The following is a 22,674-nucleotide window of genomic DNA, read 5'->3' on the forward strand; positions in this document are numbered from 1 at the left end:
TTATCAAAGAATCTGTGAAGAAAAGAAAAGAATAGAAAAGTGATTCAAGAAATCAATACTCTCAACCCAAACATTCACCTTTGTTTTATTTGTCAGCATGTGTGTAGCATTTCCTCGAAAGACATGCCTTTAGCTCAAATACTCAGTTTAACCCTTCAACATCTTAACAAAAACAGCAATGGGAAAATTATTTGTTAAATCAGAACAGCCCTCTCAGAACACTGACACACTCTAAGCTAGACCCAGTCTCCTCAAAACCAGACAGACTAGACTCTTTGAGCTAGACCTGGATACGCCACATATGAGCTGGACTCTTAATTTTGACTTTGAGTCTTAAAACTCCAGCTGGATTTGTTTTAGATCTCACTAGGTTTGTTTTAACAGGACTAATAACAACAGAGCTGGATCATTCAAACCAGAAACAGACTCTTCATTTCACACCCAGAACTCTTCGGCCTGCACTCGTTCAAGCAAACAGACTGAAAACTAAACCTGAATACTTTTTTGAGTTTCTCAAATATTAGAATGAAAACAGCAGCAAAAAATGTTTTACCGAATAGCCAAACAGAATGTTAAAGGGTTAAATCAGCAGAGTGGCATTACCAGAATTAATTTAAAATTTAAATAAAAACTCTTCAACATCTGAATCAGTCACGTTTATAAATCTAGTTACATTTTACATACTTTTTATCTCATTCTGTGTAAATATTGCAAATTCATGGAATCAGATCTAATAGTCATGTCTGATCTTTTGATTTAGTCAGCAGATCTAGCGTGACCAGCAGATCACGTAGTGCCCTCCTGTGGCGGCCTGTGGCTGTAAAATCCACCTCATCATGCTGCTGAGAATGTGTGCTCCACCCAACTGTGGTCCAGAAGAGGCTGTTAGGTGGAGCGAACCAGAACCTGAGCGAACGGCACTAGGATATTTCAGTCCATATATCTCCACAAATACATATTTACACTGACATGTGATTTTCATGTTTCCTCCAGAGAGACAAGGTTTGGTGTAAAGTGTATCATAAAGCCATTTAAAGACTGTGCAGCTTATTTACCACCACCACCGCAATTCATTGATAAGTCTTTGATTCCTGTTAATTTGGACATGTGATTAGAACAAAGATCTTGAAAGAACAGTCAAACTATCATCACATATAATCATTAGGAAGATTTGGAAAAAAAAAAAAAAAAAATTGGTCGATGAATTAATGGGAGAGAACCACTGGACCGGCATTCAACTGAACAAATGTAGCCAGAAATGCATAGAGTGAACAACAGTGTGAGAACTAATCTGGACAGGAATAAGAGACATGGATGCAAACAGTCTGGTCCGTGTCATTCCATCAGCAATTGACATATAAACAGGAAACTGCAGGAGAAAGTCCAGTGAAATGAAATCTGGTCTCATTGATCATCTACCTGAAAACGAATCGCTCGACTGTGTGGAGATACAGTATCAGGGCTGCGTTGGCACGTCACACCATTCACAGAGGGCCGGAGAAGAAACCAAAAGGAGAGACATCTTCCCAGCCTCCTTTAAAGTCCATCAGATTAAGGCCGGTGGTGTGTGAAGATGCGCTCTCTCCAGGTCTCTCCCCGCGATGGGATCAAACCAGTCACAGGGCACGAGGTGCCTCACAACTGTCAGAGCTCATCCTTCTCCATCTGCTGGAACGCCTCCAAGTCTTCCCGCCAATCAGCAAGCAGTTCATCCACCGACTGACTGCTCGAGTCTGTGTCACCCTCGGGCTCTTCTCTTTTCTCTGAGTCTCTCTCCTCGGTAGGTTGAGCTAGATCTGCCTCTTCCTTCACGGGACTGACCTCCTCTTTAGGCGAACCGACTTCTTCGGCCGTACTTGTGTTTTCACTTGCAGGGCTGACTTCCTCCTGCAAAGGAGAGACCTCCTCGGAGGCAGATTCCTCCAGCTCCACCTTGCTCGTCGGTTGCTGGCCAGAGGGTTCGGATGGGACAGGTGTCGTTGCCTCAGTTGTGCAGTCCTCCTCTGCTTCTTGGACATCCACACCTGAAACAGAAGCAAAGGCATGAGACTGTAAGGGCTTTAAACAAAAAATATGCACGAGATTGTTTTGGGTTTTTTTCACCTCCTCTTCACTGAGAAACCTATACGCATGCTTCCAGTTTGCCATTGATGGTCATAAATAGCATAGTTTTCATCAAAATGCTGCTAACTATAACAGCATGTTGCTAATTGTAACTATTTTTTTTTTCCCACAGGATGAAAACTTTCACACATAGCAACAAAAAAAACAAGCTGAGAGTCAACAGAGAAAAAGAATATGGCAGAAGGTTGCACAGTTTCTGCAGATCTGGTTGAAAATGAGGTGAAGATAATCTGTTATTTCAAAAATTCATCTGATTCCTTGACTGCAGACTCTAAATGTGTTGAAGAGAGGGTTGGTACTTTTTAAACTAAATTAAGAGACCAAACAGCAACAACGTCAACGGGAGGCTGTAACTTAAAAACCTGCATAGTTCAGAACAGACAAACACAGGCTATCTGGCTTTACAGTGTTGTGGTGGCTGTGAAGTTATCGAAACTGACCATTATTCAAAGGCACAGCGGTCAAGTGTCTGTTTAGCAGTCAGGGTGAGGAGTGTGGAGCAGATGCTGAAATATTCAGATCCAAGACAACTAAAGTCTCATGTCCAGTTGATACCTCCTCTACGGACAGGTATATATAAAATCTCAACACACACAAAGGTTGGTCTGATGTGTAAATTGTATGCAATGTTAATGGTAGTGACACAGATGGTACAAAACTCAAACTTTCTCAATCATTTGAAGAAGCCACCACCTACAGTATATATTATCAAACAGTTTATTCTGCCCATTTTTACTTTTGAGACAATCTTCCTCTCTAATATCCACCTTTTTTTCACCAAGTAATGTTAATGATGTGTTGCCAATTTCCCTCTTGGTGAAAATGCCCTTCCACCTGATTTCCTAGTGAATTTGATCCCTTTGCCCAGTTTTTGACACATGTTGCTGCCATCAAATTCAAAAACATCTGAACAGTTTTAGCTGACCATATCCTTTTGGAAAATCATACTTTGGTTTTTAAATCATTGCAACCTGCTTTTATTTACATGTTATACATTGTGGGATTGTATATATATGTTATGGAAAGCAACTATCAGTGCGAGTAAAGTAAAATACAAAATTTAAGCACTTAAGATTTTTCAACAAGCAGGCAGTTACATGACAGAGGGATAAGCGTAGTCTGACCTTACTGTACCATTAAACTGTAAGGTTTAATTACTGACTTCCTGCAGTGAAGAATATAAAGCTATCATGTCTTCATTTCCTGGGGAGGAAATGATGAATAGCATGAAATTGACAGCAATAAGCTTCTCTAGCAAATTCCAAGTGAATCCTGTGGTTTACACAGCACAGCGAAAGAAAGAAGGATAAAGAGATACAAGAGTTATTATAGGGAGGAAAAGAGAGATTAAGAGAAACGGATGAGTAAAAAAAGAAATAAGGTTATCAGAGAGGGAATGATGGAAAGAAGACGATACTTACTGCCCTCAATCAGACTTCCAGGAAGAGGTTTACCTTTGAATATCGCTGCTGCTCATCCAAAGAGGAGAGGGTTAAGAAAAAAAGTGACCAAGAAAGAGAGGAGAAAAAGGCACTGTTACAGGGAATAAAGGGATTTGGCAAATGAGGAAAAAGAAGAAAAGAACGAGGACACAAAATTAACTGGAGTGTAAATCTCCACCACGCCCAATTATAACCACAACCGGTGGGTGGCTTTGGAATGAGTCACGAGCTCTGAGACTTCAAATAACGTCTAAATCCCCGGCATCTTTTTTTCATGAGGCCAGGTACATAATGAGGCTCAGTCGCAGCAGTGATGCAAGCACAGTGATGTGATCAGTCCTTTTAAGGGGACATCAGTGCACAGGAGACCCGGCGATCAGCAGAAACACATGCAGGGAGTTGATGACACACCTCTGTCTCTGGCTTTGTCGCTCAGCAGCACCTCCACTTCTCTGTACTCCTTCAGCGCCTCCAGCAGGATGTTGCCCTCTTTGTGGAAGAGGAAGAGGAGAGGCAGGGTGACATCATCCGTGTTGCGACCGTCTCCGGCCATCTGAAACAGGGGAGCTGTGTCACTGCTGCTGCCCTCGTTGTCATCTGGGGGAAGAGAGGGGCGTAAAAGGAGACAAGAGATCAGAAATTGTTCAGTGGAAAATACTATTACTGGCCAAAAATATTATGTATGTGTATGTAATCGCTCTTTGTCCTATTTGTCATGTATCACATCAAACCTGACCTAATAACAAAATGATTAAACGTTTTTAAGTAACCAGGCTGCTGTGAATGTTCACTCTGGACAAACTTATGTAGGCTAGCCACAGACTTTGGTGAACAGTTGTCTGCTCCATCCTAAACCTACAAGACAATGAGGCGAGGCTCGATTCGCAAGTTTCCTGAATGTGGGCCAATCAAACAGTGGGGCAGAAGACCATAAAAAAAGAGAGGCAACAAAAACAACGATTTGTTTTGCAGAAGACTATCGTGAGGGATGCAATAAAAGATTTGTTTACGATGACTACAATGTTTTCAAGTTAAAATAAGAAAAAAGGCCCATGAAATTAGAATAATCAGATGGAAAATGACTGCACTGCCATAAGATCAAGAATTTTGATTTTATATATATCTATTTAAAACCATAATAATAAATAATGATAACTGGCATAATAATCATTTTGATACATTACTGTCAATAGATCTGTAACTCTGGAAATGAAAAATAAGAAAGGAGGACTGCATTTGCACTTGCTGTCTCCAACGTAATCCAGTTAGTCAGCACTAATCCGGTCGCTGCGTAGTCATCTTCCGTCTTGTGTCACTGATGGCTCACGCTTACCGATGACTATGCCTCCGATGGCACCAGCCTTCTGGATGTGCCGGGCCTTCTCTGCAAACATGCACTGCCCCCTCTGAAGCAGGGCGATGTGACCCTGGATATACTCAGCATTGGTGATTTCACTGCAGCCGCTGTAGGGCTCGGCCACAGCAACAAAGCCCCGTACCTGCAACCAGGAGGCAAGAACAAATAACATACTGACTTGACACAGCGCAGAGCTTCCAATTGATCTCACTTGTTCCACACTGAAACCAGGCGCTCATTTTCCATCCATCATTTACGAAATATTCCTCAAGAGAAAGTTTCCTCTTAAAAACACAAGGCAAAAGTGAGTATCTCCCTGAGTAAAAAAACAAGTGAGAAAACAGCTAAGTGCCCATTTATAACCTGGCAGCTTGGCAAAGCCACAAATCCCACTCACCCCTGTGGAGCTTTTGGACAGGTCTGTGCCAAACTGGGCTGGGCCGGCGGTCAGCACCACCCTGCCAAAGAACGGGTGGGAGACGATCTGAATTGCTCTGGGAGGCAGCTGCTCTTTCTGCTGCTGGCTGGACAGCTCCATCATCTCCTGCATGAAACGCACGCCGTCCTCCGCTGCCACTGCACTCACGGCCTGCGTGCAGACATGACAGAGTGGGAGAGGAGAGCCCTTTAAGAGAACATTTTCAAAAAGAATGGGGGAAAAAAAATGGATTTGGCAGAAAAGTATATCTAAAAATGATACAAAAACCATGTTCTACTACTGCTTTATCACTCACTTCACATTATAGTGGAAAATAACTTTTTTTTTTATTCCATTCTAAAAAATGTAAAAAACAAAAAACAAAAAAAAACCACATAATTCTATTCAGACTCAAATATCGTCAGAATTGATAGTGTCCATGTGCTCTTAATTTGTCTTTATCTTTTATTGAAAGGGTTATTCGTCCTAATGGAAAATTTCTCAACATCGGTTTTATCCATACTTTATTTTTTCCACAAATGTGTGATGTTTTTTGGGCCAGCTGCAAACTAACGACTGTGTTATTTTACGTTTAAGGTAACTTATTAGCTAAACAAATAGATCTCTGGTTCCGGAGAAAACTGTTCTGAAATTAGAAATATCTAATAAATATCTCACCTTTTCCCAAAACATTTTAATCCTACTGCTTCCCACATGGGGTAAAAAACTAAAATACCCTTGACTTCCACACAATGAGCATAAAGCTCATCAATATATCAATTCAAACCGATTGTTATCATGAGAATATATACATATGAAGGTCTTTTGTTCTAATTCGTTCCAGAAACAGCAATATTTGTGCTTAATTTGATGATAATTTCGCTACCTGAGGGTGTATCCTTGCTGCTGAAATGTTTACCTGTGTGGCGTGCTGCACCAGCTGCACCCTGCCATCCTTCAGGTGGATGAGACTGACTCCCATTCTCCGCAGCAGCTCAAGATGTTCAGGGTTGTTTGCCATGAAGTCCTGAGCCCTCAGGGGAGGGCGGCCCATGCCCGGCTCTCTGTAGGGAGGTTAGGACAGAGGACGGGCTGTCAGCGTTATCAGACGGTAAATAAAAACACCCTCGAGCTTCCTTCTGTACGTTCACAGACCTGTACGGAGCAGGGCGCGGGCAGCTTTTGTCAACAGCACTGCGGATCGGCTCTCTCAGGTTTCGAGGGAAGGCAGGATCAGGAAACAAGAGGCGAGTGTTTGGACATGTCCAATCAAAATTTGAGTCATCCAGCTCCTCCTCCGACTGTGAAATGAGGATTATGCATTAAGTTTAACTACGAGCTGGCATGCAGGAATACTGTCATGACTCTGTCGGTGTTTGGGAATGAGCAGAGTGGTGCCAGTCACCGTTCTGTTTGAGGAGATCAGTGAGGAGTGAGGGGTGGTGGAGAGGGACAGGGGGAGCAGGTGGGCCTCAGTGGTGAAGACGTAGTCCTCCACGTCAAACGGAAGATCCTCCGCTTCGGCAAACAGCAGGAACAGGTACTTGAACATCTCAGCGAGGAAGAACGAGTCCATCCTGAGGAAACATTTACATCAAATCTTGAAGCACCGGAGTGGCGAACTGAGAAAGTTTAGCCAATGTCAGTAGTTCTGAAATTGAAATTTAAGTTATTCTGAGAATTTTCTAAACGTTTCTTTTCGCTAGTGAAAACTGGAGCAATGACTTTTGGCAGTTAGTGAGAAATTATCCCGCAAAATAAATCAGATAGGTGTTGAGTCTATAGTCTGACCGGTCTTCATGACTTCCAGTGCGGACGTCCTTCATTGCTGCGAAGCCACAGGGAACGCGAGCGAAGCGATTGAGATTGTCGAGAATGGTACGACCTGCCTCCAGGTAGTAGGGGTCTCCTGTGGCCTGGGAGAACGAGAGAGCAGCATTGAGAGAATAACAGAGGACAACACAGCGACTACAAAGAGGGATTCACAATGAAAGTCCTGCTGACATAACAGATCATGTTCCATCAAGCGTTTTAACACGGACAGATGATTGTGAACAAGTATTAGTGACCTGTATGAAAGAAGCTGCTTCATTACTGCGACCGAGTTGAGGTTTAAAACAAACTGAAACCAAAACTTGTAAACTGAGAATTTTGAAAAATGTCAAATGTGTTTAATCAACAATTGTCTACAAAATGTTTAATTTGGATATGAGTTGTGGCAATACAGTTCTAAGTTGGCAGCAAGAAAAATTAACATCTGCATTTTGTCAGGCATCTTGATAAATTACCTTGTAAAGGAAATAGGTGCTCTCAGCAAACTCAGGCCTCAGGGGATGCTGGGCCCAGTGTACCCTGAAATCGGTGGTGAAAGCCTGAGGACAGACAGAGAAAGACAATCAGGTGACTTCTCCCTCCACCCCGACACTGCAACCAGAAAGAACTGTGGTCACAAAGTTATGTACAATTACATGTAATCCGAGTGCTTTCTTGTTTACTCTTGGTTACAAAGGGAAATAACTGCCTTATGAGTTTCATGGCTGCTCAAGACATGTTTTGTTGGAGACTGGAGCATGGTACCAGCTTGCACCAGAGGGCAGAGGTCAGGAGAGAGCAATGCAGAGTGCTGCTTGGAGGAGGGGAGGAGAGCAGTAAAACACAACTTTATGGGTAAAGGCGAAGATGAGTTAAATCCTCCTTAAATCTGAGTGTGTATGTGCATGCAGCTGTGCTTAGGAGCAGGACGCACACTCCGGTAGACGTCTTAGGATGCACTTAGGACTCTGTATGACGAAGCTTCAATAAACTTTCAGAGACAAGCTTTCTTCAATCCTTATTCCAGACAGCATATGTACAAATTGCCAGTAAAGAACAAAAGAAAGCAGCCATGTCACAATAAATGTGTGTTAATTTCCAAACAAAAAACAAAACAAAAACTGCATTCACCTCAGGGAGGAAGTTGTGTTTTTTGGTAACTTGGTACAGCATCTCATGAGTCTCAATAGCTGGACGAATGTCTCCCTTCAACACCTGCAACGTGCACAACACACATAAAGTCACTGAGGTCACAAAAACATGCCTGAAGACAGCAAATACTGCATGTGTTTATATGACGCATGTCGACCTGCAGTCCAGGGAAGAAGGCCAGCAGAGAGTCCATCCAGGTGCGAGCAGGAAGCAGAGGTTTATGGATGTGAACGTCCAACAAGAGAGGAGGCTGACTGATGTACTTCATAATAGATGCATAGTGCTGCACAGAACATGGAAAACAAAACACTGAGACCATCGCTATGTTAACAAACAGCCATGACCAGTAAAGATACTGAAGACCTAATTTACTAACAACTCAGGGTGTTTGGCCATAAAGAGTCTCCAAGACTAAAATCCCCCCAAAATAAGAGTTCAGATCAAAATTTCTTTATTATAATCAGCACTTGTATCTCAGTATGTGACTGTATATGATGTTCTGTATTGTATTTCAGCTGTTTCCTTTGTATCAAATATAAAATTGATTTTTTTATGTTCTGAAAGTTACAAGAGTGGATTTTAACAAACTTTTTTTTTAAAAGCTGTTTTCATTACAAAACGATTCTCATTCACTCAAATAAAATGATCAAGTGACACATTTCAAAATCTTCAAAACAACTGACTTACTTTTTTATATTGTAAAAGAGAAAACATTAACAATACCATCCGCACAGAAGATTAAACAGCTAAACATTTAAAATAGTATAGCTGTTTAACGTGGGAGATGCTTAAAGACAAAAATGCTATTAAGTAAACCTGAGAGGTATTGAACCACCAGTGTGTGCAGGTGTCTGTCTGCTTACAATATTGAAACGTTGCAGAAACAGGTCGTCTCCCAAGAGGATGTAGGCCTTCAGCAGGTATTCATAGTAGGAGTCAATTCCAGCTCCCACTCCACTGTCTGGACACAAACAAAACAAATCCTCCCTGAATAAAACCGGAGGAAACTGGACGAACGCTCTGTTTGTACTCAGACACCATTCACACAACCAGACAAAAATGAAGACTGCATCTTAACATATAAGAATATTACTTTTGTTTTTGCCCTGCGAATCCTTCAGTCCTGCTTCACCACCTCGTCACCCCCACGCAGCTGCACCCACCCCAGGTCCACTCTGCCCGTGCTCTCACCTCTTCGGACCCATTCTCCAGAGTGGATATTAATGGTGGTTCCCACCAGATTGCTGTTTCTTTGTCTCTTCTCCCACAAAAAGTCCAGGGCTCTCCGGGCATGGGCCTGTATGTGTGCGCATGTGAAGAAGGGTGCATTATTGATTTAATACAGTAAAAGTCCATCTGCAGTAACTCTGCGCTGTTTGAATGATTGTAGTGACTGACTGGGTTCAGCAGTCCGTCACTGACATGAAATGAAACATTCCTCAGCTCAAGGAAAGCTGCATATTTCTGTTTTAATACTTGCAAAACACATCAATATTTTATAATAAATCAAATATTGAGGGGATTTTGTTGTGTGTGGGTTTTTTTTTTTACATACACAAGAGACAGGTTGTGTCTATGCTTCTATTTTTGAAAGTGAGTGGGCATTTTCTTAGAAGAGATTTCAAGTGGCAAACGTACTAGTGTAACTAGCAAAACAAGGCTGGCTGAATCACTACCAGCTGCACGTTATACATCGGAATGATTTAATTAAAAAAACACACTGTGTAACACCTGTTAGGTTGTCTGCTATAGAAAAAAAAGTTGATTTTTAATTCAAACCTTTATAACAAGTGCCAAGCAAACTGAATCTCAAACTGATGAAGTCCTTCAATGAAACAAAGGCACTTGAAGGCATCTCATTTTAACATCCATTTCTTGTTCACAGACAAATGACAAATGACAACAAACTGGGACTTTGCAATTAAAACTTTGCACTTTTACAATTGAAAATGTACTGCAGAGGTTTAGCTCCTTCTGAAGGCAGGCGATTGAGCCACAGCAAGTGTCTGTTTGGACCCTGCCGGGAGCAATATGAGAATGAGTACTGAGGCTTATAAGACACAAACCCTTTTAAAATATCAGAAAATAAACTGTTGATCACTATTTTACTGTCCTGTCATTGCTGATAGAACTTGCTCTGCTTTCTTCTCTTACTTCCATGTTTTGAGTTATTTCACACTTTTTTTGTTCACTACATAATTCCATATGTGTTAATTCATAGCTTTGAAGTCTTCAGAGAGCTCTACAATGTAAATAGTCAAGGTGTGTAAAGGTGTGACCAAACTTTAGGAGTTTACAATCAGATGTTATCAAGAGAAATCACTGAGGGACCCACAACAGTAACCTGTCACTAGTGGGATTCAAACCTTTGAACCACCAAACAAAAGCTACCTTCTTCAACCTCTAAACCACTGCTGTCAAAGCCAAACAATAATATCCTGTCAATGCAATGATCTAAATGTGTGACGGCAACGTGTCACCTCGAAAACAGGGTCCCCAGTGAAACGGCTTAAGGCAGCAAACTCCAGGATGATGGTGCCAGCACAAGCTGTACAGGTGTCCGTTTCTGTTCCTGTTCTCGTCTCAGGGCCCCTGACACCATATTTCAAGTTCACCTAATAAAAAAACAAAACAAAAAAAAAATCAAATATTGTCAAATTAGATTCACAGCAGACTGAGCGTGGAAACAAGGCAGTCACAGAGTTTACATCTGGAAACAGTAACAGTTGTGAGAGAAGCGGAAAAGGGAATGTCACTATTGTCAACACAGATTATCTTCAATAAAAGTCTCATAAAGGAAAATTATTCTCACAAATTTAAAACACACTTACAAAAGACTGGCAGAAAGCATCCCCCAGTTACAGCATGTAACAATACTATTCTAATTCCTTACCATAAAATCATAACAACATAGACACTTGTATTATAAAGCTGCTTCACAGTGTGTGTGTGTGTGTGTGTGTGTGTGTGTGTGTGTGTGTGTGTGTGTGTGTGTGTGTGTGTGTGTGTGTGTGTGTGTGTGTGTGTGTGTGTGTGTGTGTGTGTGTGTGTGTGTGTGTGTGTCTTACCCTGGGATAAGGCAGGCCGCTGCTGGTGTTAAAGGCCGGCAGCAGACGGAGCCCCAGGTCTTTGGCCATGTGGAGGAGCTCATCCTGGTACCACTGCATGTTCTGACCCCCCTCCTTCAACATTACAGCCATGGAGTGGCCTCCCAGCAGACCTCTGAACAAACATGACAGCCACAATAAAAAAAAATATGTTTTTATAATAAAAATTCACAGATTCTTTTATTTTTTGTTTTGGACCAGATCTCTCTACCAATTACGAAAGAAATAAACTTGAATGTGTGACAGGAATTAAGCACAGGGTCACCTTGAGAGAAATATTGTGATGCGTATCTTGTTTTGGCATCCAAAATACCAGGAAGTAAAAGTTTTCCAATAGTGTGATGTGATGGAGCCTCACAGAACTGTTAGTAAGACACATATCAGAGTTTTGGAAACACCTGCTTTTTTTTTTTGGAAGCCTATTGATTTTTTTTTTTCATGTCACTGGATGTTGGTTCTGTAATTTAAATCCTGCGTAATTTGCAGAGTTTTGTAACAAAGAAAAATGTTTCAGTATTCAAACATGTCAAGCCTGACATCTATTCAAACATAGTATGTTTTTTGTTTTCACATTGCTCTTATATCTTGCACCTTCAATTTATTTAAATGAAGAAAGGTACTTTAAAGTGCGTGTGATTCACTCTTTTTTTTAATGGTGGTGTAGAATGAGTGATGGAAATGCTGCAAATGTATTGGTGATGTTGAAGGAGTAATGACTGCTGAAATTCTGATACTGTGGCAAATTCAATGGAGCAAAGTACTTCTCAAGAGTGTGTATGTTTACAATGCTGTCCAATCTTACCCGAGCACTCTAATGTTGGTTTCGAAGACCGATACAACAATGTCATTGTCCAGCCTGACATCTGACAGTACTCTCCTCACAGCAGCTTCAAACTCTGTTGTTTTGTTTAAAAGCTGCAGGAAGAAACAATGCATCACAATCAAAATCAAAACCCGGTATTAAGTAACACTTGTGGGGAAAAATGTCCCCATAAATATCCAATGAGGATCAAATTAACAGTTATTTTGTGACATTCATGCTTTATTTTGTAGTTCCAGTATTTTGAGGATCCAAAATGTAATATGGCATCTTTTGGCATGTCATAAAAAAAAAACAACAACCGAGTCATATTTATAAATTACCAGTACATACCACCAAAGTATCCAGGGTGTCAATAAGAGTCAGAGAAAATCTAACAGAGAAAGAGAAAAAAAAATTGTTCAATAAAAAACTTTTTGATAACTGACATATTTCCCAGCTTCCATCAAGCTTCTATACTTTAACTGGACTAATTTGAGTTGCAGAGGCTCAAGGAGATGTCAGATACACACCAGAGAGAGGCACTCATTTCATGGCAAAAACAGAAAAACAATTAATCACAAATACATTCACGCCCTCTGCAAATTTGTCAAAACAGCCATGGATTGAAGGAGCAAGAAAACTCACCGAAAACTAATGCAGACACATATTGTTAACTACACAGAAAAAAACTTCAACAATTTGAATTCCTTTGAAATTTTGTAATTAGATTTTCTGATTAGACAACAACCAGTCTGCACTAGCTCTGTATTAACATTGCATACTCCTGTTTATGAGTTTATTTACAGATTCATTCTGGTTCTCAACAACTGCTTATGTTGTTTTTACAATTTTCTTTACATTTAGTAGTTCTAATTTTCCGCTATTAATTTGCTTCATTGTTAGAAATGTGAGAAAGCCTCACCCTCAAAGTCAACAAACAAAACTATAATCATTTAGAAATTATTATATAATTGAATTCTAATTAAATAATTTAAAATTATTTTTTTCTTGCTTTTTTTCATTTCCTAGATGACACACATAAACCACAAAGCTAAATGAAATGTTCCAAACATCAAGACCAAAAGTAGAATGGTACTCACTTGCCAAGAGCATCATCTACATCTCCTCGACTGGGTTCAAGGCCTCGTACTCTCCCTCTGCATGTAAGAGGCATCAGCTCATCTGCTGGGTATGCATGGTCCTGGAAAACACAAACAAGGTTTTTGAGACCCCACTTTCTACTTCTTTTGATTTGCAAATGTTGACAATTTAATCTGGACATGAATGAGGATGTAATGCTACAAATAAAGTCAAGGAAAGGGTGGATGTTGGCGAATCAAACAGTAGCAGAAAGAACATGCAGCTAAGGTCAAATAAATACATATTGCAAAAATAAACATTAAGAAAGCAGCACAGAGGATAAACTTCTGTAGAACTGACCATATAATTCTGATATGCATGGTCAAACATTTCAATCACTTGGTTCCTGTGAAGACAGTAACAAACAGCAAACATCAGTATGTGTATTCACCTTTTACATTGCGGTTCAAACACAATTTTTCAGGAACTCACCTTAACTTGTGCTTCTCATCCCTAGACATGGTCTGTCCAAGGCTGCATAATGCTCCCAGTAGCATTAATATGAACACAGGTGGCATTGTGACAGCAACAGAAGTACGACTACAGCTCATCTATCGGTGTGTCACGGACTAAATACGTGGACATAACCAGTGCCTTACACACTAACTAGAACGACTAACTTCACCAAAACTAGTAGCTTCTTCTTCTGAGATCATCTTTAGTCACGATAGCTTTTCCTAAAAATATATGCCCATCAATAAATTCAAGTTTATAACTCATACACATTTAGCCCCTCAAGCTCCATCTCTGTTGGACCAAAGCATGCAGATTGTTGAGATGAATGAGCTGCGTGCATCCACAGCTTGAACCTCTAGGAATGCCCTTTCTTCAAGTAACCAGAAATCTAGAGGGACCTGACGCAGATGTGGCAAGCATTTATTGCAGTGCAGGTTTGCTCCACGTCGTGAGAGCAGGCCAATGTGTCACACCTATTTACTTTTCCCATGTCACATGGACTCACTGTACACAGTACATGTGACACGTTGTCATCCAAAAGACTAGCGCTACATGTAGAATTAAAATAGATCCCGCCATCTACATACAGAAGCTACAAGGCTGTTTTAACCGAGCGACCAATACGCGAGAACCTCGGGCACTTTCCAGAAAAAAATATCCACGGACATCTTTTATTAGCGTTAAACAAATCAAAATGATCTGAGTGATTACTTCATTTCAACTCCTTCTGTCAGAACCATTTACTTACTCCAAGCACACTAACAAGTCAAAAACCAACAGTGGCTCCAGCTCGTACCTTGACCTGTTATCACCCTGCGACACTTGCAAACCCTGTTTCACTCCAGAGATAATTATTTCCTCCTCTTGACACCTCTGAGTCTTCAGTCCAAGGAGCAGCCGAGCACTTGACAGGATTTAATTAGCCAGTTAGCCCACCGTGCTAACTACCCGGGCTGATGACGACACGCAGGCCGAGAACTCAAAACAAACCGAGAAATAAACAACTCCATCGCTGAACACTCTGCTTTGTCTGTTTATTTAAATATTTTTTGCGCCTTTTGCTATAAAAAAATTATGAATTAATCCGACGCCGCTATTTCACCGAAAGGAGCTGCCCCGAAAACCGGACGCGGCTGAGATGAAAACGTCAACAACATCCGCTTCCCGGTGAGGCGTGTTTTCACCCTGAGTTTAGATCGGAAGGCAACAGTCCAGCCTCCAAACCGACAATCAAACACGAGCTGCTCTCGTCAATGAGCAAATGTGACTTAAGATCTGATAACAATCACTACATAATATTTAAAATCAAAAACAACTGCAAAGGTTGTTTGCTTATTTGGAGTTCTACTGCGCTTGACAGCGTCTTAGGGGAGTTGCCTGACAGTCACAATCACGGGCTAAGAGAGTCGCTCTCTCTCTCTCTCTCTCTCTCTCTCTCTCTCGCTCTCTCTCTCGATCTCTCTCTCTCTCTGTCCCTCGCTCGCTCTCTCTCTCTCTCTCTCGCTCTCTCTCGCGCTCTCTCTCTCTCTCTGTCCCTCTCTCGCTCACGCTCTCTCTCTCTCGCTCGCGCTCTCAATTCAATTCAATTCAATTCAGTTCAATTCAATTCAATTCAAAGAAGCTTTATTGGCATGACAAACACACATTCACATTGCCAAAGCGTTACATAAAAAAAGCATACAATATTAACATTTTAACATACTTCACTGAAGTGAAAACAGTGCAAGTCTGTGCAAATACTATAAAATAAGAATAAAAATTAAAAGAAAAAAAATAATGTCTCTTTTGTACTTTATACATGCTGAAATTACCCATGTGCAGTGTGGCTGGAAAGTCTTCACAGTGTTATTATACAAATGCAGGAGCAGTTTCATGTGCTGAGACACAGCCTCATTCACAGGATGAGATGGTCTTGGTTCTGGTCCTGGTCCCGGTCTGTCCTCCTCCTCGGGTTCATGGAGGTTTCAGTTTTTCAGTCCGTCTCCTGTCGCAGCCGTGCACAAACCTGGCTGCTGTGTTTGCACACTGCTGTACTTCCCTGAGCAGGTATGGCAGTTTGGGCATGTCAGGCATGCTCTGAAAGTCAATATGTGTGTTTGTGATGAGGGGGAAGTAGGTGTCCCTGAGATCTTGGTACAAGGGGCAGGCAGTCAAGAAGTGCAGCTCAGTCTCCACCTGACCCTGTGTGCAGTGGGGGCACAGTCTCTCTTCTCGGGGGGTCCAGGTCGGCCTCTCTCGATGGCCAGGTTGTGCTCGCTGAGCCGGTACCTGGTCAAGGATCTCCTGACCTGTGGGTCGGTCACAGTGCTCAGGTATTCTGCCACCATGTATTTTCTGTTTAGGGCCGAATATGTATCCAGTTTGCCCTGATGTTTAATGGATTCTGTCCAGTGGTTCAGGTATTTCAATTTTTTGTTTCTTTATAATTTGGTGGCTCTGCTTGTGTTTGTGGGCAGAGTCCTAGAACCAGCTGGCTGAGGGGGCATGTGTTTCCAGCCCGTCTGTGGGTAAGGGCTTTGTAGTTGAGAGTGCTGGGCTCACTCTCCTGAAGGTGCTCATTGAATTTAAGAGCCCTCTTCTGGATTTTAATAATTAGAGGGTATTGTCCTAATTCTGCTCTGCATGCATTGTTTGGTGTTTTGCGTTGAACACGAACAATACATTGGCAGAGTTCTGCGTGCAGAGTCTCAATTTGGTGTTTGTCCCATTTTGTATAATCTTGGTTGGCAATTGGACCCCAGATTTCACAACCATAAAGAGAAATTGGTTCTATAACCAAATTCAGAATTTTGAGCCAGATTGGAATTGGGATGTCTGATTGGATGATCTTTTTGATGTCTCGCCTTGTCCCTCAGATCGTTCACAGCTTTGTTTAAATTTCAGGTGTAACTGATGTTTAGACCGAGATATGTGTAGTTTTTAGTGTGTGCTAGGACCCTTTTGTTTAGGAGAAATGTTTGTTTGAAATGTAGTGGGCTGGGTCCTTCTTGGAATATCATTATTTTTGTTTTGGACTGGTTTCCTGTCCCATGTCTGGGAGAACTTGTGCAGAAGATCAAGGTGTTGTTGTAACCCTTCTCTGGTTGGTGACAGCAGCACCAGGTCATCAACAAACAGCAGGCATTTGACCTCTGTGTCTGCCAGGGCGATGCCCGGTGCTGCAGACTGTTCCAGAGCTTCTGCCAGCTCATTGATGTAGATGTTAAAGAGGGTTGGGCTCAGACTGCATCCCTGTCTGACCCCCCTTCTCTGAGGGAAGAAGTCTGTGTGTGTGTTGCCAATCTTGATGGCACACTTGTTGTGTGTGTACATGGACTTTATAATGTCGTAAGTTTTCCCTCCTATTCCACTTTGTGGTAATTTGTACAGCAGAACCTGGTGCCAAATTGAATCGAATGCTTTTTTGAAGTCTACGAAACAGGAGAATAGTTTGCCTTTCTTTTTACTTGTTTGTTTTTCTATCAGGGTGCTGAGGGTAAATATGTGATCCGTTGTCCGGTAATTTGGTAAAAAGCCAATTTGGGATTTGCTCAGGACATTATTTTGTGTGAGGAGTTGAAGGAGCCGGTGGTTTATAATCATGCAGAGGATTTTACCAAGGTTGCTATTGATACAGATTCCATGGTAGTTGTTGGGGTCCGGTTTGTCTCCACTCTTGTGAATTGGTGTTATTAGTCCTTGGCTCCAAACATGATCCGGGAAGATCCCAGTGTTGAGGACAGTGTTGAAAAGTTTCAGAATGGCTAGTTGGAATTTGTGATCTGTGAATTTAATCATTTCGTTTAGGATGCCATCAGTGCCACATGCCTTCTTGGTTTCTAGGGAATTTTTCTGGCCTTGTAGCTCTTTGAGTGTGATGGGGGAGTCTAATGGGTTTTGGTAATCCTTTATAGCCAATTCTAAACTGTGCAGCTTATTGATAATGTGTTTTTGGTCTTCATTTGTTTCTATGGGTCCAAATAGATTTGTGAAATGATTTACCCACATGTCGCCATTTTGAGTGGGTAGATCATCATGTTTCTGTTTATTTAGTGTGTTCCAATTATCCCAGAATTTATTTGTATTTATGGACATCTCAATGGCATGGAGCTGGTCTTTAACATGCTGGCCTCTCTTTTTTCTCACCATGTTTTTATACTGTTTTAATGTTTCATTATATTGCCGGCGTGTGTTTGGGTTGTGAGGTTCTCTGTGTTTTTGGTTTGACAGGTTCCTTAATTGTTTTCTCAGATTTTTGCATTCACTCTCTCTCTCTCTCTCTCTCTCTCTCTCTCTCTCTCTCTCTCTCTCTCTCTCTCTCACTCTCTTTGGCTCACACACACACACACACACACACACGCGTCTGTCAACTTATGACTGTATTACCTTTGGGTGCAGCTCATCAAAACGTGGAAAGTTCACTCTGAACGCCTCGCGCTTAACATGAATACTACTGTTTCATGAAGGTGTTTCTCTAGAATACTGTAAGACAAACGTAATAAAAAATGTTTTCAAAAAATTTGCTAAAAACATGTGAAAATCACTGTTTCTTCAACAACAACTACAAATTGTCATCTTCAGCTTCACCATCATCATCATATTTGACTAACATTATCACCAACTTAAAGTTTGATAACTGACTCATGTAACTCCAATACATGAAGAAGAAAAAGTGAAGTGAAACTCTAGTGAAAGCCAATGGTTTCAGAATTGGGAAATGTCAGTTGCAAAACAGTACATGATACTGATGACCAAGCAACAGTTCAGCACAAATGACCCTAAAATCAGATGAACTGCAGAAAAAGTTTAAAGGGGCTGTATCATGCTTTTTTAGCTAGTCCAAACCCTAGAAATGGCATTAACATGGTAATAGTTTATTTTTGCCGCAAAGGAAAAGTCATTTTGTGTGAAATAAAAGATTTTCTGGGGCTAATTCTGAAACCCGGAAGAGAAAACGCTCTGTTTCACTGAAAATCCCGCCTCTCCTCCTGTGGACTTTGACTGACAGCGTACTTCAACCAATCAGCGTTGGTTCGTTAGCGTCTCTAAGAGTTAGGTTTAGCTCTTTAGCTCTAGCTTCTCTACACAGAAAGACACGCGAAAACGTCTTTTCCTGTGAGAAACTCACCAAGCGCAGACCCTTCAGACTCTTGCTCCTGCTTGACTGTTGCCTTCAGACGATGGTTAAAGTTTGTCTCCGTAATCGAAGATATAAAAAGTGGCAACGCTGATTGCCGAGGGCCTGCGGGAGGAGGGCTCAGGGGAGCCATCTTCACAGTGTGACGTGAACGTGGGAAACAGAGTGTTTTCACAGGTGCAGGAGGGGCTGCCTCTGAGCAGCACAAATGCAAGGAAAGCTCAAACACATAGGCACGAAGGAAAAAAAACGCTTTGGGGGTGTTTTTGGTGAGTACATAGCCATATAACAAGGTTAAAACATACAAAAAGTGAATTTTGCATGATACAGCCCCTTTAACCGTAAAGTGTGAGTGTGGACATGTGAGCTGGTGTTGAAATGACCATGACCATGATGTATCATGAACACATGTTCAAGTATGCTTTGTCTTTCCTTTAGTTCATTTGTTAATTTTGATTGATTGGCTTGTGCTTCAGTGCTTCAATTCGCAGAGCAGGAGCAAATATATAAAATACCGGGAGATTGGACCGTGAGTGTGGCCGCCGGCCCAGAATAGACCCCACCGGCCCGGAACACACCGACCGTTCGGGAAACCTCCCGAAACCTCCCGATGGCCACCCCGCCCCTGAAGCCCCAGGATGTTGTAAAGTAATGACACATCACTGAATAAGAACAAATCTCCTTGGGAGAGGCAACCTGCTGGGACTCCTGGTTGGTGGCTGGAACTCTCTCAGAGGTCAGAAGGCCTCACAAGGCTTCAGTAGCAAGTTCCTTCTGACTAAATTATTCACATAGCAAAATATTACTAATTGTTTTCTTTCATCTGTATTCATTTATTTTGTGGGTTATAATTATTTTAATTATAACCCACAAAATATAATTAAATAATAAAAGTTAGAGAACCAAAGTTGGGGTCTTAAGTCTCAAATGGTTAACCACCGTGTGTCACTGAGCAAGGCCTTGACCCCCAGCAGACTTTACACGATATTAGGTGGGCTGTCATAATGTTATGGTAATATGTAGTGCTGAAGTGAAGGCACACAGGTCCGCATGGACTCACAATGCTGCCTCTGCACAACAATGTGCAGGTGTGTTTTTCAGTCAGTCTTTATTTCCATAATAATTTTCATACACAATTATCGAAGCACATGCGATTTCTACTATAACACCTTCAAACAAAGATGAGACACTGGTTCCTGTTTTTAAGTTATGTTCAAGGCAATTCTATGAAACACATCAAAACTGAAGATGATTCTTATGCTTTTGTTTTGATGTGGTTTACAACTCAGCTTAATTTATCACTATTTTCACTAGGTATAGGCTTGTTAAAAGAAGCGCTCCTGTCAGCTGTCGCATGCAAATCAAACACTGAGTTCTTCTCTGGGTTTATATTCAATCCTGAAGGGGTACCACAGTGTATTATCATGTAAAGCTAGAATTTGGGGAAAGGGGAAATCAAATGTAGTAAGGAACATACGATGCAACCCCCCTCTGTCTGTGCACACACACGCTCTTCTAAGGGCATAAATCAAGCCAGGGCCGGGCCTGATGGTCAAATTCCCTTCTCCAATTGTTCAAGGTGAGGTTTGTACCAAGTATGATTTCTCTGGTGAGCATATGTATTTGTTGACTATTTGCATTGAAATGTGTCATGCTACAATAAAAGTTTTTAATGTATCTATACTGTTACTGTATTCTTTTATATCTGTATTTAGACTTCAGTATTTATTAGTAATGTATATCATGAATAATAAAGTAATGCTGCAAAAAATTTAAATCAAACAATACACTTAAAAGTGTAATTTTTTAACAAGATTTTGGAGGGGACTCTGCTCTATAAAGCGTAATCATTTTACTCTGAACACTGTTAAATGTCTTTACACAGTCCATTGTTGATTTTTATTTTAAAATAGTAAAATTACCCCCGAAAAGCTAAAACTGTCTTCAGAGTAAATTTCACTGTAATTTTGAGTGGGATCAAATGCTATTCATCTGTTTCAGCTCATCTTTTGATGTGTTTCTTGGAATTGCTCTGAGTGTACAGTAAACTAACATCAGGAGCCAGTATCTAACTGTATCTAATCAATGTTTGAAGGTGTTATAGTAGAAATCGCATGTGCTTCAGTAATTTTGTATGAAAATTTTTATGGAAATAAAGACTGCTTTAAAAACACACCAGCATATTGTTGAGCTGCGGCAGCGTTGTGAGTCCATGTGGACCTGTGTATCTTCACTTCACAGCATATTGCATTTGCTTTACATCAGAATAGCATAATATTATGATATCCCACCTAAAATTGTGCAAAGTCAGCTGGAGGTCAAGGCCTTGCTCAGGGCATGCAGTGATGAACAGTCAGCAACTGGCATTTCCCAGTTCTGAAACCATTGGCTTTCACTAGAATTTCACTTCAGTTTTTCTCCTTCATGTACTGGAGTTACATAAGTCAGTTTTCAAATTTTAAGTTGATGATAGCTGTTAATTTTGTCGATTCTTTATGTTTCACTTCATGCTTTATTACCAAAGTGAAAATTACAAAATTACATTATACAGATTATTTGTTTTCTCTCTCTCTCACTTTTTACAGTTCATACAATGTTTTCTAATTTTATACTGGTGTTAGTCAATTATATAAATAATATTTATGTTTTATTTATTGATTATTGATCTGTGCTTGCACTGGACTGGTGATGTTACCAGAAGTGAGCCTGCTTTCAGCTTACCGTCAGCTGGTCGCTTCGAGCATTCCACAATCCTAAAGACTTGAACTTGAGTGAGGAAAGCATAGTGGAGTATCCTACTGTTCATGTTCATGTGGGATTGTTGGGTTAAATGACTGTGTTGTACTTGGCAGTATAGAAATATCTCTGGATTGGATTGAAATTAGTTGGTCTGAAGCAAATCAGATGTTGAGTGGAATGTGGCCAGTCTCACATTTCAATGATGCTGGGTTTATGAACTTTTTATGTACCATAGATTGAAGAAATGGGGAAAGTAATTTTGACTCAATGAAATGGCTCTTTCAAAATAAGGCCTTTGAATCAGTCAAAAACATCTTCCATTGGATTACATGTTAAACTGAGGTATTTTGAGCCTCGTGTTCTCACAGCGTAGTGCCTAGGGTGAATATTTCACAATGCATTCTTGTACTGTGACTCCTTAACTTCTGAAATTAAGAGGTCCTTCCATGGAACACATCTTCTGTTGTTTCTTCATCTGACAATGTTACATCATGTTTTGTGCAATCTTGATAGCAAAAACTGCTCCTGACTGACATGGACATTCTGGGATATAAAGAAATGTAAACCTGATGAAGAACCACTTTTATTGCTGCACAAAGAAGTCATTGATTAAAGGTTTCATCATCCTACTTCATAATCTCAGTATAGTGGTAATTAAATTGTCTAAATCTGTGTATGTGTGTGAGTGTGTGTGTGTGTGTGTGTGGGGGGGGGGTGCATAATTTGACTAAAATCCCACACTGATTGATCATATAATAGCTCCATATGACAAGTTTTATTTATTTATTTATTTATTTATTTATTTATTTATTTATTTATTTATTTATTATTTTTTTTTATCATGAGTGATCTTAAAAGTCAGTTTGCACCTTTTATTTGTAATTATTAGGAGATCAAACAGTGGCACAAGTGAAAATTACCCCCAGTGAAGGGTGGCCCCACCATATTCCTGATTGACACTGGTTGACATTGTCAAATGTCAGGGTGCTGAATTCAAATGTTGTTGGGT

General features: G+C 40.8%; 1 protein-coding gene across 2 annotated transcripts; it reads right to left on the reverse strand.

Moving 5' to 3' along the window:
• Positions 1-68: 68 nt before the first annotated feature.
• Positions 69-20,019, reverse strand: edem3 (ER degradation enhancer, mannosidase alpha-like 3). 2 transcript variants are annotated; one of them, XM_030082755.1, is made up of 22 exons: positions 20,006-20,019; positions 13,787-14,352; positions 13,655-13,700; positions 13,315-13,415; positions 12,566-12,605; positions 12,215-12,327; positions 11,374-11,527; positions 10,786-10,920; positions 9,497-9,602; positions 9,169-9,266; positions 8,463-8,588; positions 8,285-8,368; positions 7,630-7,713; positions 7,133-7,257; positions 6,747-6,918; positions 6,497-6,642; positions 6,261-6,405; positions 5,321-5,512; positions 4,900-5,065; positions 3,978-4,163; positions 3,546-3,593; positions 69-2,024 (listed from the first exon to the last, which is right to left on the reverse strand). In XM_030082755.1, the coding sequence occupies exons 2-22, from the start codon at positions 13,903-13,905 to the stop codon at positions 1,645-1,647; spliced, it is 2,766 nt and encodes a 921-aa protein (XP_029938615.1). In that variant the 5' UTR covers positions 13,906-14,352; positions 20,006-20,019; the 3' UTR covers positions 69-1,644. The 2 variants fall into 2 exon arrangements, with proteins under 2 accessions (XP_029938615.1, XP_029938616.1); XM_030082756.1 differs by lacking the exons at positions 3,546-3,593; positions 20,006-20,019 and having other exon boundaries at positions 13,787-14,953.
• Positions 20,020-22,674: the final 2,655 nt, after the last annotated feature.

This window comes from Salarias fasciatus, chromosome 23 (genome assembly GCF_902148845.1).
Source record: "Salarias fasciatus chromosome 23, fSalaFa1.1, whole genome shotgun sequence".
NCBI classification, from domain to species: Eukaryota; Metazoa; Chordata; class Actinopteri; order Blenniiformes; family Blenniidae; genus Salarias; species Salarias fasciatus.